Source organism: Camelus dromedarius, chromosome 26, assembly GCF_036321535.1.
Source record: "Camelus dromedarius isolate mCamDro1 chromosome 26, mCamDro1.pat, whole genome shotgun sequence".
NCBI classification, from domain to species: Eukaryota; Metazoa; Chordata; class Mammalia; order Artiodactyla; family Camelidae; genus Camelus; species Camelus dromedarius.
The window spans coordinates 28,232,333-28,247,562 of record NC_087461.1 but is presented as its reverse complement, the minus strand read 5'-3'; the positions used below and the strand labels follow the sequence as shown (position 1 = coordinate 28,247,562).

Genomic DNA, 15,230 nt, shown 5'->3' with positions numbered 1-15,230 from the left:
GAACCCCAAAGCCAGAGTGACCCTGTTCTGATCGCATCACTCCTCTGCCCCAAAATCCTCTCGAGGGGAGGAAAAGCCAGAGTCCTTAAAGTCACCTACCAGAGCCCTTCGAGGGGGCCCCCACTGCCCTCTGAGCTGCCTGCTCTCCTCTCCTGCCTGTGCCCCAGCCGCACCGCGGCTCCTCCCGCAGACCAGGCACCCGCTCCCCCGCCCAGGTCCTAGTGCGCACCTCTCCGCCACCCCCCCCCCCCCCCCCCCGCTCTCTGCGGGCCCCTCCCTGCCCGACCCGCTGGACACAACCCCCACCCCATCCTGGTGCTGCTCCTCCCCCTCCCTTGCTGTACTCCCTGCCCCCCGGCCCCAATACTCCACACAACACAATTTAAATTTTACTTACACATTTTGTTTTTATCACCCAGTGAGACTCTAAATTCCAGGAGGGTAGGAATTTTTTTCACTGTTGTAGGACCCAAAAGAGTCCCAAGCACAGGAAGTAATTGTGCAGTAAACACTGGTCGTAAAGGTGGACGTCAATCCCGTTCCCCTGTCCCCCCTACCCCCGCCTTACTGATGATTTTAATGAAAGTCCCGCGAAAGTTCTTGGACTGAAAATAAAAGCAAAAGACCACTACACATTAGTTTGTCAACATGTAATGCCCTGGGTTTATTTTGTGAGAACTCTATCACAATTTTTCCAGGTGGGATTAAAAACCTTAAGGATAACGTATGCCAACGGCCTGGGCATTCAGACTTCGGTGCTGGCGAAGCTCTGGTAGTAGTCTGTTAAGTACCACTCTCTTCACAGAAGAGAAGTCATGTATTTCCAAAGGAAGGCACCCGATAGTTGTGGTTCTGGCCTTGCAGCCTTCTGGAGAATCTTAAAAGGAAAAAAGCTGGCTGGCTGTTTTTAGAAACTGGAATGATGATACACGTACAGCAATTACTGCGTTCTTCTCCCTTATATCCTTTTCCTAAGAACAAGGAAAGAATGAAGTCTTTTAAACAATTCGACAATAAAAAGTACAATTTTCCTCTTGTGCTAAAAAAAGGGCAAGACAACATAAACTCCAGTTGTAAGGACTCCGTCTGCAGACCTGACTGAACGCGTTCCGGCGTGGGAGGAAAGGGGGCTGCGGGCCGTGTGCAGAGCAGCGACGCAACGCTAGTGCTGTGAGTACCGGAGGGGCCCGCGGCGCCGCGGGCAGGCGGGGACGGGAAGAGTCAAGAGACTTCACTTTTAGCTTGTTACTTGTCCTAATGATGTCAGACCAGGAAGATCCCCATTTAACAGTACATTCCCCGTTTTTTTTTAAATTGATGCCTTTTTTTTTTTTTTTGTAAAATTCTGTATGTATGTCACCATTTTTTTCACATGATACACAGAAAACTCATGGACCCAGAGGGGAACCAGGTCATGTTCTACCATTTACAAAACACCAAGGAGTCCACAGCTACCTAACACATTTACTACAGCACAGGAACCAGTGAAGGTACAGTGTACAAAACTGTAAACACGGCACAATAAATAGATAAAACAGCAGGCTCCACACCATGCGCGTGTGATGAGACTGCATCTCGACACAACCTCACATCTCACACTCTTTGTTGCAATTTATCTCCCGCCCACCCCCACCCCCAGTGCAAAGCATCACAAATGAACACTTCCGTATTCAAGGAACATATATACAAGGGTATTACAAATAGCAGTACTGTACAGATAATTGCTGTATTCTTAATTTACAGGTGTTGATTTTTTTTTTCCTATTAACAGTAAGGAAAGAAAAACTGAAGCGTGAGAGATGAGCACTGCTGTCAACTCCTCACAGCTGCCACGGAAACGCACGAGCTGCATTCCATCATCCCCTGCATCCAACGCGACGATGCATAGCACCTAACCACATCCGCGGGCGGCGGCCCCTCTGGGGCGGCTACGTCACCTCCATCGCTACTGTGTTGTCCGCGATGTTGTTCAGGGCTGGCTTTTCCGATTCGTGATTTTCCCTGTGGAAATACGGTTCAACAGATCACTTATTTGCAGTAAACTGAACCAATCAAGATGACCTTCCCAGTAAAAAGCTGAAACATTTTTAGTAACAGAAGGAGACCTGACTCTTCCGGGACAAGGCAGCAAGTGAGGAACATGAGCCTTTGCAGTTTGTTATCAGGAAACACCCCCGAAGTCAGGCTCATGTCACCATAAACTCGGTGGCCGATGTGGCACCAAGAAAACTGTAGCAGCACCCAAGCAATCGAGGTGCTAAAAACACACAAAGAATTTCTGAGCTTTGGTTTAGTCTCAACCCCCTCCTCTACTGAACCTTTCCTAAGGGTTTTAAAAGGAAGCACGTGACTGAGGTTCACTAAGGCCAGGACTTTCAGTCAGGGTTCCTCCTGCGTGCGGAGTGGGGCCGCCAGAGACCCGACCCGCTGCTGTGCCTGGGGAAGCCAGCCACCTGTCTGGGCCTCAGTTTCCTCATCCGTAGAACAAAGGGCCTGAAACAAGGCATACAGAAGCTCCCACAGACTGAGTGCCCCGCGGTCCTCTAACTTCACAGCGGTGAAAACCACAGTATTATGTACTTAAGTAAGAGCTGTCACTGGCCGCTTAGCTACGACCAGGCCCAGAACACCGACGGCGCAGGTCAGCGTCAGTGCCGAGCAGACACGACGTCGGTTCAGACGCAGTCAGGGACGCGTGTTGCAGTCCGCGGTACAAACCCTGCTCCCTGCTCTGGGCGCTGCGGGCTGAGGAAGCCTGCGCGTCAGGCCGGCATCCAAGAAGCCCCCAAGTCCACTCCCCCCTGTCACTCCGACACCAGCTTACCTGTTAACCTCTGAGCACGCTGATACTCCCCCCCCCTCTCTCCTCCTCTGCCCAACCAAGATGAAACCTGATCTCGTTCTGTAGGACAGTCCCAGGTGCACCCCGGAGTGACACTGTTTCTCCTCATTTTGAAGTAAGAGCCATAATCCACACAACTAATTTGACAAGCACGTAATACTCTGATGCCTCTAGGACAGTTTTCGCCCATTACTCACAATTAATATTGTTTACCTTTTCATGCTTGTCTGCTCACTGAACTGAGAACTCCTTGTCTTCCCCTGCTTCCCCCCAAACAACTTGCAGACAGTAGGATTTTTACTACCATTAGTATTTAAAACAGAACAGAGCCTGAGGAATCATTCTAACCCATCTTTTGAAACCTAAGAAGACAAGTCAGCATAACCAGTAACGGCTTGATGAAAAGCTGACCTGCACGAACACCGGGCCCTGCACGTGACCGCAGCAGCAGCAGCAGCAGCAGCAGCTTGGCTCACTGGCCGCGGGGGCTTTGGTCAACTCTGCCCACATGGGGAGCCGCGGACGGAACTGCAGACAGAGAGACATGCTAAAGAGGGCGCCCTCCACGCAAAGGTGGAAGGGAAGCCAGAGCAGTGCAAGCTCTCGCTTATACTGAGAACGTGGCGCCAAATCGTGTGTGAGTACCCACTCTGCGCGCTCAGCTCAAATTCTCAGCAACTCTGAATTACAACATTTATCTGTTTAGATCTTAACTACGGAAGTCTCATCTAGACATGTTTAACGTATGGAAAGAAAAGAGCACAAACACCAAGAAATAAGTAGAGATGAAGGCCAGAGAGTCTGAGTCAGGCCTCCTGCTTTCCGATCGCCCTAGGCCTCCGTGACTACTCACCGTGGGACCGAATCTACGGAGGGTGAGGACGGGACCTTGGAAACTTGACAGTTTGCTGCGGCAGCCAGCTTTAAGGCAGACGATGGCACAGCACTTAAAGTCCTGGGTATATGTCGTGCATTTATAGGGGCAATAGAGTTTACAGTGGCAACTGATGAAGGTACAGTCAATCGAATGTTGTTCCCAATCAGAACCTGAGTTGGCGCAGAGTTGGCAGCAGTCACCTGGTGACTCGGCGCGCTGTGGGGCCCTGGAGTCTGGGTCAGGCTTGCCGGCTGCAGCAACGCCGAGGCCGCCGTCGACGGGCTCGTGTGGACAAGCGCTGCAGGCGCCGCACCGCCGAGGTGTAGGCCCTTGTACACGCCTGCGGGGAAGAAAGGACAACTCTCTGGTTTGCCACAGACGCGGGCGACAAATCTCAGCAAACCACTGTGAGCGCCCCTGTCCTCACCTGAGGCTGGAAGGACGCCGTTCACCCCAATTCCAAGCACCACGTCATCCTTCATCTTGAATCCCATCAGCTGCTCTGATGTCACCAAAGCAGAAGCGGCGAACTGAGCACTAGCAGAATCCAGAGTCTTGGAGACAAAACCCTGCAAAGAAAACAAAACCAATCTCATCAGCATCAGTCAGCCTCAAACTGATGTTAAAGCCACACAGGTCTACCAAAACCAGTCTGACTGTAAGTCAGAGTGACAGACCACTGGAGTATCTTCATCTCTCTGACAGTCATAAACCTGATCAGTGTCCAAGCAATCCTGTAACTCAAGGATTACGAATTCTGATCTTATGTGATAACACACAGTACGGAGTTACCAACATAAACCTTTTATAACATAGAAAGAGTGAACCTCCAGTACAAAGTACTGGACAAGAAACATGCTAGGCAAAACATTTCGGTGATTTGCGACGGATCAATGAATGAACAAATGCACGTAATGAATAAATGAGGACGTAAACTTCTTCCACCTGACTTACGCCCACGCACACACAGAACCAAAGGCACCTCTGGGACAGTAAGATGACCATCCTTTTAGAACAGAAGTAACACACATCACATCCTAACTCAGCCTAGAAATTAAGAAGCCCCTTGAATTTTTTTAAAGGATTTTTTTCCTCTGAGATGCTTAGAGGCGCAAATCTCAGCCTCAAGTAAGCCTTAAATATGCTTAAAAATGGCAAACATTTATCATGCTTTAGGTTTAAAAGTGGTTTCTTTTATTAGTGAAAGAGGTTATTTTAGTGTGACATTTAAAATAATTAAGGTTCCCCACATAACGAGCTGGGTGGGGTTGCTGAGGAAAGAGGTACCTTCACAGACTGCAGCCCAGACCGCAGGACAGGGCTCCGCCTGTCGTGGCCATGCTTTTCAGTTTCACGTGTTAAACCCGGGAGCACACCTCCCAGGCTCACCTGTCGTGCTCTTTTTAAACCCTGCACAGAATGGCTATAACGGAGATTCGGGCGAAGGCCACGTTCCTGCTAGTTAGATGCAGGCTCTGTGACGAAGGCTGGTGATCAGAGATGAATTCCGGTGGGAAACAACGAGGGGTAATCGCAAGGCAGACAGCTGCTCACCTGTGGAGTGTTGGTGGCGGAACTGCTGCTTGCTTGCTGCTGCTGAATCTGTGCGAGCTGCTGTTTCTGCATTAGTGCCAGCTGCTGCTGATGGTGCTGGTACTGCTCGGCTGTAAATGCTGAACGTAGAAGAGAAAACACTTTACAAAAACGCACAGCCATCACACACATCTTACAATACACTGAAACAAATCAGCATTTAAAAAAATACGTGTGCAAAATTAAAGCATTTTAGCTTTCTGCTTTATAAAGATCACTTTCAAATGAAAATTTCAGCAGTTTTATAACCACACTTAACAAGAGTGGCTTGAGTTTAAAGAAAAACAAAATTAAACTTTCTGAGTTACACATAGGAAAGAGAGGTGCTCACTTCCCACAATTCAAAACCATTATCTTTGTAAGCTGTGACCCTCGGGCTGGCTTGCGTAAAAGGTAATACCAGCTTTTTTTTAATCCACGTAACTGAAATTCAACTTGGCACTGAGCTTGAGAAGAAACCTGACAGTTACCATCTGGTTTCTAGTTCATTCATCTTACTGTCCCAGTGGTTCAGATGATCCCTAGCTGTTCTGTCCATAAATACTTAGCTGCTCGACACACTTCCTAACTTCAGTCATTACAAATATTTCCTTTGTATGAAATACAAAGTTGTTGGGTTATTACCTTTTTCTTTTCTAATTAAAAGAACCCATCCTTTAAGTTTAACAGGAAGAAAAGAGGATCCAAAGGTTAATTAATTTCCCCACCCAATTAACCCACCTGGAAAAAATCCAGTCAATAAGAACGGAGTGGTTTATGTTGGTTACTGTACAGAATGATGTCTGAGGAAAGACACTGTGTTATGCTACTTATGTTTGTCTATGGAGAGCTCAGTTCTAAAAAAAACAAACAAAAAAATGTTCATTTATTACCCCCCAAAAAAGTGTGTGCAGTTTTTAAAAAAGGAAACCTTTTTTCTTTTTTTTTTTTTCTTTGCCAATTTAAAAAAAAGCAAAAAAAAGAGCACATACAATCACAACATGACTTTACAGGCTTCTTTAAGAAGCCTGTGACGTTTGGGTAAGAATTATTTCAAAACAATAAAAAAAAAAAAAGGGTTATCATGCACCCCTGGGTACTAGGGAATCTATAAATCATGCATATTTTCTCCATCTAACGTTTAATGCTTTCAAAATACTGTCAGCTAATTTGTTACTGTCTTTGATTGCATTTTGATAATTTAGTTAGAACATTACTTCACCAAGTTTTATAATTTTCATTTAGCGCTCACGAAGAATCTTTCTCTCCCAGGATACGGCTTCTGCCTAGGACAACTGCAGAATGTTCAGACAGATGTTAGGTAGAAATTCTAATATATTCTGAATGGATCAGAAAACTGAAATAACATTTAAGAAAACTCCAGGTGTTATCAGTATTCACACAGGCTCTTATTCTTGAGCTGAACTAATTTCTTGGGCTAAAAAGGCAAAAAATAAGTTGTTGGAGAAATTCTATTATTCATTTTCTTATTTTGGGTGTTACAAATCTGTTTAGTTGATATCTGTCTTTTGATGAGTTTCTTTTCCTACCATGTTTGTAATCCTTGGATCTGAATTCTACAGGAAGACTTTTATTGATAATAGGATAGTCCCTAAATATTGACATAAAAGTAACTTTGTCAACATGACCATTTCCATGTAACAGAAATGTGTTAAATCAGAACTTGAAGAAAATTAAATTTAAAAAACGTTGCTGCTCTGAAAGTGTTTATAATCAACATAATGTTTATCTTTATATTTAAAAAAACCTATAAAAAGCAGTTGTTTAAAACTACAGATCTTTAACTTACTAGTTCAGCTAATATATTTTTGAAATTTATACTTGAATTTTCTAAGTTTGAGTGAGTTACTTAAATCTTGAATTTCCTCTTGAGATGCTTAGTAAACTTTAAAAACAAAAAAAGGACTGTTTCTGGAAGGTCGTATCATTATACACCTAGAAAATAATTTAGCATTCACTATAAAAATCTATATACAAAACTCCATTTATATAAGTGAAAATATTCTTTCATCTAACTTTGCCTGTGTTAGTGTGTTCTAATAAAAAAAATTAGCAATATTAAATTGGAAATCAATTTGAATAAAGGTTCCACATATTTTTGCTCTATTTAAATCAACATTTTAATCCTCAGTCTCTGAAGGTTTTATAAATTTCACTTTTTGAACAACTGTTAACATCCTCCTAATACAGATTTAGAAATAAAAATGCAACTGACTTTTTAGATCCTGAACACTCATCAGATTTTAGATCCCCAAGTCAGATTATTTCTTACCTCTCTCTATGCTCCAGAGCCTGGTTATGAAAACTCCCCTGAACATTTCTGTTAAATGTTCCAGAAGAAACACACAGAGCAACGTGTAAGCTAGAAGCGATGGTAATAAAACCATGGGTCTCGGGGCCAAGAGAGCCTGATTTTTTCTAAGTTCTCAGCTCTGTCATGACCAGCTGAGCATACCTGAGCAAGTGACTTAATAATCTTTTGGGGCTCAGTACGTTCATTCCAAAATACAAGAGAGATTAAAATAGCTGATCATGAAAGCCCTTAAGCTGTAAGAAGCTGAAATGGAGACGACCTTGGATATCACTGTACTTCAAAGTCCAACGAAATGCTAAATGGGAATAAACAAAGATGACCATATTCCCCTAAATTTCTATCATGGCAGAAAGTTTTTAGGTCGTATGTCTATCTCCAGATGGGGCGTAGTAGTCAGGTTTGCAATTTACACAAACACGGGCAGGCTGATTTTGTGGACAGATCACCAAGCCTAGAATCAGAATCATTTCACGGAACCAAAAAACTTTAGATCAGGAGGGATGCTTGGCGATTTCTTCCTACAACCTCACACTCGAGATGCCCAAGAACCTGTCATCTGAGGTCACGAAGATACTGAGTAGTGAAAAGGGTTTGGAACAAACCCTCCCACAAACCAATGAGATTTTAAATATATATATAAAAAATAGACAAAAGTTTGTTTGAGATTTAATACTGTTTACAAAAAATAATCAAACTTTTTACGTGTCAACAATATGCATCAAGTGCTTTCACAGGAATCTCAGACCCAGACCTCCTGACAGGCAGGACTCCGGGAGGGAGAAGAGCCAGGGGCTGAGGGAGGGGGGCACGGACAAGGTGAAAATCTGGGAACAGGGAAGGGCGGGCCAGGACTTCAGGCACATGGAGGCCACTATGATGATGGAGTGCAGGAGTGCAGGAAACCCACCAGTGCGCCTCCAGGACACACAGGACCTGTGCGTTTATGTTTAAGGAGGCAGCTTTTGTTCGATATGAACAAACTTTCTAAACAAGATTCCCAGCTGGAGAACAACCTGATCTAGGAAGTTGCTGGATTTTAATTTGCCCCGGAGGTATCTAGGCAGAGGTCAGATACTACTGTTGCTTTGGGAGCTTCTAACAATTCTCTGGGGTAGGAATTTAGATGAAATAATCTATAACTTCACGAGTCCACTTCTTATGCAAGGAACCAGCGTGCGGGACACCAGCACCTGCAACAGCCTGAGTTCAGGCTGCTGCCCTTTAAGTCACGTTCCCGAAGCTGGAGGTCAACTGAAACGACCCAGGAGTGGACGGGGTGGGCCCACTAAAATAAACTATTTGAAAACTCAGTTTCAGAAGATGGATTCTAGATTACTAAAATGTGTATTTCTTATAAAAACAAAAACAAAAACCAACAAACCCAAACACCTATTTCAAAAGATGCTCCTCAATTAGAAGTTCTTTGAGCAGTACACAGGGAGAAAATTATCTTAATACAAAAAAAAAGGGTACCTTTAAAGAAATAAATATAAACTGAAATGACTGCAGACAGTAATGTGACCCCCCTAATCAGTGAGCTTGAATTGACAATTTGGAGGTTCATAAGTGCTTATAAGTTACCTAAAAAACCAATCTGTGAAAACAAATCTTTATTACAATTCATTTGATAGCAAGATATGGCCAAGTCTGTATCATCTGACTGCAAGTGATTTGGACATGAGATTATCTGTGGTCAACCTTCCGCTCAGTGTGGACACTGCTGCACATCACATAGCTGTAAAAGCATGACTGCATCTGACTGCGGGCGCGGCTCCAGACTCTGCTGAGTGTGTGATTCTCATTCTGAAACACATCTGGATAAGGATTAAGGTCCCACAGAATGACAAAGTCTAACAATGAGAATATTCAACGTTCAAATCTAGAGTTCCTTCCCCACCGCACTCAGGAAAGTGACTGGAAGTGCTGATGAAATTTCACTGGGAATTCAAATCCTGAACATATTAGGGTCATTTAAAAATCATTTTTCTGTTTTTAGTCCTTCTGAGTTACAGAGCACATTCTAATTATGAAAAAAAGGTATGAATTCTGAATCTGATACCCCCCAAACTCAAACACATGCAAATGAATATTAGTTGCTGAACAAACACTAAGTTTTCAAAGGTGCTTTTGTAGATTAAACAACATCAAAAAAAATGTATTTGGAAACTGTCCAAATCACATATTAACTAAAGACTATTCAAAATACACAATTTACCCTTAAGTACTAAAAGCAGCCCTAGAGATTTTAACGCTGTGTCATTCTGCCGCGCAGCATCCAGAGGACCGAGCACTGCAGCGCCAGACTAACCAGGCCTCCACTCGGCCGCACAACCATGCAAAACGGACAAGACTGGGAAGGCAGCAGACAGACTCAGAGCAGCTCGATCAGAGGCGACAAAAGCTGGTGTGCTCAACTCGTGCCCTTCACCAAAAATGATGGGCTCACGATACCCTCATTCAGAATCTCCTACTTGAACGTGAGAACCGGCCCTTATGGAGGATTATTCAGAAAAGGAAAAAATCAGTCCAGAGGGCACCACTATGTCAACGGCACACATGTAAACACTAGCATTTAAAACAATTACAGAATAATCAAAAGTGGCTGAATCAAAACCCACATATCTGGCCAGAGCAGCAGGCAAGGTCACCAGCTGACCCGCAGGGTATGTAACGGCTAAGTTCTGAAGTCGGCACAGTAGAAAACTAAGCCCTGAAGACTCCGTCAGCGTGTCCGTGAGAGACCCACCTCCTTCCAAGCCCCACACAGCCAGCCTTCCTCTGGTAGCAGACTAGATCGGACTGTCTGCGGCTGAATACCAGGTTCGTATTTGGGGGCTACGCTACATGAGAAAACCTATCTTTAGAAGAACTACAGTGACATGGATGGAGGCAAAACGGCAGCAGCGCGAAGCAACAGCGCAGGCAGCGGAGCCGCGAGGGGGACGGGCCCCGCGGAGGCCCGCTCGCTCAGGACAGCTGTGTTCAGAGGATTGTCTAACATCTGAACTGCTAAAATTCTAATTTTTTCTCCACAGGCCTACAGTTGAATTCACTTAAGTTAAAGATACATACGGTATGAGTCGACTGCTCAATACTTTATAGAGCACGAAGAGAGAGCTTTAGGTTTCTGGAACATTCACAAACATGAAAGAATAGAGCGTTACCCTAGAGCAATCTGCAGGTTTCTATTCTGTAAGAAGATCTAGTAAAATTTAAGGGAAAAATTGAAAACAATGAAATGCAGCAGGAAAAAAACTGATAAACCCATGTAAAAACAGTATTATATATATAGGGGAAGGAAATGACTAAAAAAAAAATTAGGGTTATTAAAGAGTCTTTTCAGCTAAATTTTTGGTAATACTACTGTACGATGTTCACCTTTCAGTATTCTCTGGCAAATACAAATCAAGTCAGTTTTACAATATCCAAGCGTAGGTCTACGTATTGCTGAACAATTTTCATACACGGATCACGACAAATCCTTAGAATATTTACACAACTCAGCTTTAAGAGGTAGCAAAGGCGAGAAATGGATAGAACAAGCCAATTTTCTATGTGTGGTCTCAAAGAACTTTAAACAACTGGAAAATATTAGGGGAACACATTACAAGTTTATACTAAAATCTCTACACTCACACCATACATAACTCCTCCATACTGAAAAGTTCTTCATTTTGAATTTTAAGACTATAAAACCAGAGAGAAACACTCTTCATGAAACAGACTCTGAAACTAATGGGATTATAAATAATTTGCTAGACTTCAGAATAATTTATAGATTATCTTCAACTTGATTTCTGAAACGTGATGATCTTTCTTATGAGGCCAAAGACTTCCATTTCATAGAAGTACTTTATTTCTAACCACAAAGTACATTAAGTCTATGGAATCTTTCCTGGAGGTCTTTAAGAAGAAGAAGCATATTTTCATATTTACTAGGTTTAACTGTAGCCTTAGCAGACAGGGGGACAGATAAATACTATTACAGCCCTTTCAAAATCTATACTTGAATTATTTTTATAAAAATCTGTAGTAACATAATTTTAATAGCGAATTTCTATAACCTACATGCCTCAAACAACAGCTTTAAGATAGAAAACTAAAATTTGAGAATACTTTGAGACAGCATTTATTTTAGACACATTTCACCATGTAGCCATAATGCTGAAGTAGGTATTACCTGAAAATGTCCCCAAATTTATTAAAATAATCTTTTAATTTAAATGTTTTTCTCTGAAAAATCAATTTCCCTCTTACAAATTATTTTGAATTACTGTGTCATCAGATAAGGCTTTGCACGTCTATCGACTTGCTGGTCTACTTTTAAGCAGCCTAAGGAAAAGACCAGAAAAGTGTCCAAACATAATACAGTATCAGTTTATGGTCCATTGTCTTTTCACATTACTTGTAAAGAGTTGAATTTTGTGGTTCTCAAAGGGTATCCAGGAAACAAACCTCCTACATTAAATAACAGTGAACCCCCTACGCATGTGGGCATGTTTAAATGAAGACACGTGTACAATCAGGACTCAAATACTTAAACCTAGATTTAAAAAAACTACTACTAAGAGAAAGGGACTTCCAGCGCTAAGTATAAGAGACCACATATTCAAAACCTTGATGAACCGGGCGCTGCCACGGGAACACACCTCATAACGAACGAACATACCGAAGTGAGCCGCGCCGCCGCCGCTCTTACTCTGCGTGGAGGTACTGCATGTCTGGGTCCCGGGCGGTGCTGTTCCTGTTCGGTTCACACTCCTATACAGTTTTCTACAGGAGAGTTCATCATTGTCACTGTCATGTAGGGACGGTGTCCGAGGCCTGAAGTGCCGCCATCTACATGATTTGATATTGACTAGTATCTGACTGAGGTCTTTAGAGAAAGATGTGTCCGAGGTATTTGTTTCTGAGGTATTGGCAAACTGATTGACTGGAGAACGCTGTGGAGAGGAAAGCATTTCCAAGTCCAGATGGCGAAACACACTGTCATAGTCTGAGTGAGCTCTGTCCAGCAAGACCCTATCAAAGGAATGCAAAAACACACGTGTAAAACAGCTGCTCAAAAATCATACAAACAACGCTTCTCTTTCTCTCCCCAACTCCCAAAAAGCCATCTCATACTGAATATTTAAAAGCTTTAAATTTGGTTATTTCAGTATTTGGTTCTATGGGCTAAAATCTCAATTTCTTTTTCTTTTCTTTTCTTTTTTAATACAGGTACTGGGGATTGAACCCCGGGGCTTGTGCATGCTAAGCACGCGCTCTACCACTGAGCTACTCTCTCATTTCCCCAATCTCAATTTCTGATAAAGGTTCTTTGACTTTATAATGATCCGACTAAAGAAGGAAGTAATCACCTTAGAGCATCAGGTGTCCATTTTACAACAAACAGCAAGTCACATAACACTTCTACAGGTTGGCCTAACAGTGTGTCACTGACACTGTACGGGAGAATTTGATTTTTCACTTCCATTACAAAGCACCAAAACACTTCATGAAATATTGCTAACCTATCTGTCCTTCATTTAAGCAAAACTTAATTTTTTTTTAGAGGGGGTAGGTAGGAGAAAAGCAGTTAAGAGATATGCATTCCATGGATATTTCACATCATTAAAATTTCTTACAGACAAAATAACTCAGCCACTACTTACTCTCGAGGATATATTTTCGTGTTACGTATGTATGTAAACTTTATAAATGACTCCATCTTAGAATAATAATGCTGATTAATGCTAGTAAGAATAAAATACAGCCAGCAGAGAATTTTCACTACTACTGATGTCAGCATAATGATGGGACAGGAAGTGTTCTATAAAATGTCTTAGTGTCTGGATAATTCTAAACTAAGGATTAAGTGATTAAAAATTGCAATTAAGATTCAAAAACGAAAGTAATGTATGCATAAGCCATTAATTTACCATAAATTATATCCTTAGGCTTCTTCCTGAAAGCACCTTGATATTCTCTTTTGCCTTTGATTTTTTTTTTTTTTTGACATTATACTTGGGTGTCTTTCTTTTTCTTTGCTTTTCTGTGTTCTGAGATTTCTTCCCTGCCCTACACCTTCACAGAAAGACACCTGGAGCACGAAGGACTTCCACCAGGTTTAAACGAAGAAGTGCTGGCAAACTGGATGTCAAGATCAGGTCCTGCAGCCTTTCCACGGACGAGTTAAACAGCTCAGTATTTATATGACGTTTCTTGGCCTATATTTATCCTTTCCCCCCAGAACTCCTAAAACAGTTGTGTGGTTTTTTCAACTTAATTTATGCAGTCACGTTTAACCCTTGCCTTCATCTGCTGCCTTTTCTCAGAATTCTACCTGAGGAGAGATACCTGAGGTTTCCAGTCTTGGGAAGAAAAGCAGACCCACTAGGGAACTCCTAGTTACGCACAAAAAGCTCTTGTTGAGTAAGAAACAGATAGCAAAGTGGTAAAATGTTTCAGTCAAGAAACTCAGCGAACAGCACGCGGGAACAAGTGAGCTGCTCAGGAGGACTACCTCACCTTAAATGTCAGATGGTCGCCCCACCCGAACCCCCTGCGCCAGGAGCGCAGAAGCGCCTTACCTCCCTCCGCGCCCCAGCCGCCTCCGCGCGAAGCCGATGCACCTGCGGGGCACGGTCAGGGTCGTCAGACAGTATCGGTAACGCGCGTCCCCGAGGCCCCCATCTGCAGGGCTCGTCCAAGGCCAGTTGCCAGTTTGGTCTAAATGAGGCTTAAAAAGAAAAATCCCAATTATTTCGTTTTGCCAGGCAAAAACCAACAGTCTGTGCTTAGAAAGAAAAACGTAAACTTACAGCGTAGTACTGACAGCCTGCCTTCCTGCGGAAAGCAAAGGAGCCGTCGGGGTCGTTCTCTTCCTCCGCTTCCGAGGAGCCAGACAACACCTTTCAACAGAAAGGTGGAGTCAGGCAGAAGCCCTCCCAGCCCTGCCTCTGCCCCTACAGCCCCCGTCTCCGCCCCCGTCTCCGTCCCCCAGCCCCCGTCTCCACCCCCGCAGCCCCGTCTCTGCGCCCGCAGCCCCCGTCTCTGCCCCCCGCCCACGCCCCCGCGCTCACCTGGGACAGGGGCTCCTCGTCCGAGCTGGGGAAGTCGTACTGGTTCAGGTCTTTCGCGTTGAAGCCGGGCAGCGCGGCGGGGCCGGCCTGCGGGGGCGCGGCGGCCGCGGCCGGCGGGAAGACTTTGGGCTTCTTTTCATATTTACGCTTGGGTCGGATGAGATCGGCTTTATCTTGCTGCAGCGCGGGCAGGAATCAAACATGAGAAACCATGTTCAACAAAGTTTTGGAGAAGTTCTAAAAATAAGTTTACTGCTAACATGCAGGCATGCGCACTCAAGAGACAAGACCCTTACATTCAGTCATCTTACACGGTAAAGTCTTAGAGGTCGGTCTCTGAAAACACGAGGGTGCTCCTACAACCTACACATAATCAGCAGTATTCCGTTTTAATTAAAAGTAAAAGAAGAGAAGTTCTCCAGCTTCTGAAATCCTGTCCTGTAACTGAAATTAGTATTCACTGCGGGCTTCTGTATCTTTTTTCTTAATTTTCTATGAAAATTCTAGGAGAGAATTTAAAAATGGGACGTCTAACCTTTA

The 15,230-nt window shown here is 43.6% G+C and overlaps 1 protein-coding gene across 6 annotated transcripts in view; it reads right to left on the bottom strand.

Moving 5' to 3' along the window:
* Nucleotides 1-635: 635 nt before the first annotated feature.
* EPC1 (enhancer of polycomb homolog 1) overlaps nucleotides 636-15,230 on the bottom strand; it is an 89,396-nt gene continuing 74,801 nt past the window's right edge. For 4 of the 6 annotated variants that reach the window (XM_064479562.1, XM_064479560.1, XM_064479561.1 and 1 more), the window contains 8 exons: nucleotides 14,691-14,867; nucleotides 14,430-14,519; nucleotides 14,199-14,347; nucleotides 12,296-12,648; nucleotides 5,274-5,392; nucleotides 4,147-4,288; nucleotides 3,696-4,059; nucleotides 636-2,001 (listed from right to left, as the gene is read on the bottom strand). In XM_064479562.1, the coding sequence (XP_064335632.1) occupies nucleotides 1,929-2,001; nucleotides 3,696-4,059; nucleotides 4,147-4,288; nucleotides 5,274-5,392; nucleotides 12,296-12,648; nucleotides 14,199-14,347; nucleotides 14,430-14,519; nucleotides 14,691-14,867 (1,467 nt within the window). In that variant the 3' untranslated portion in view covers nucleotides 636-1,928. Of the gene's footprint in view, nucleotides 2,002-3,695; nucleotides 4,060-4,146; nucleotides 4,289-5,273; nucleotides 5,393-6,032; nucleotides 6,149-12,275; nucleotides 12,649-14,198; nucleotides 14,348-14,429; nucleotides 14,520-14,690; nucleotides 14,868-15,230 lie in introns of those variants that run through there. The other 2 variants (XR_010377995.1, XR_010377996.1) reach the window with 2 other exon arrangements.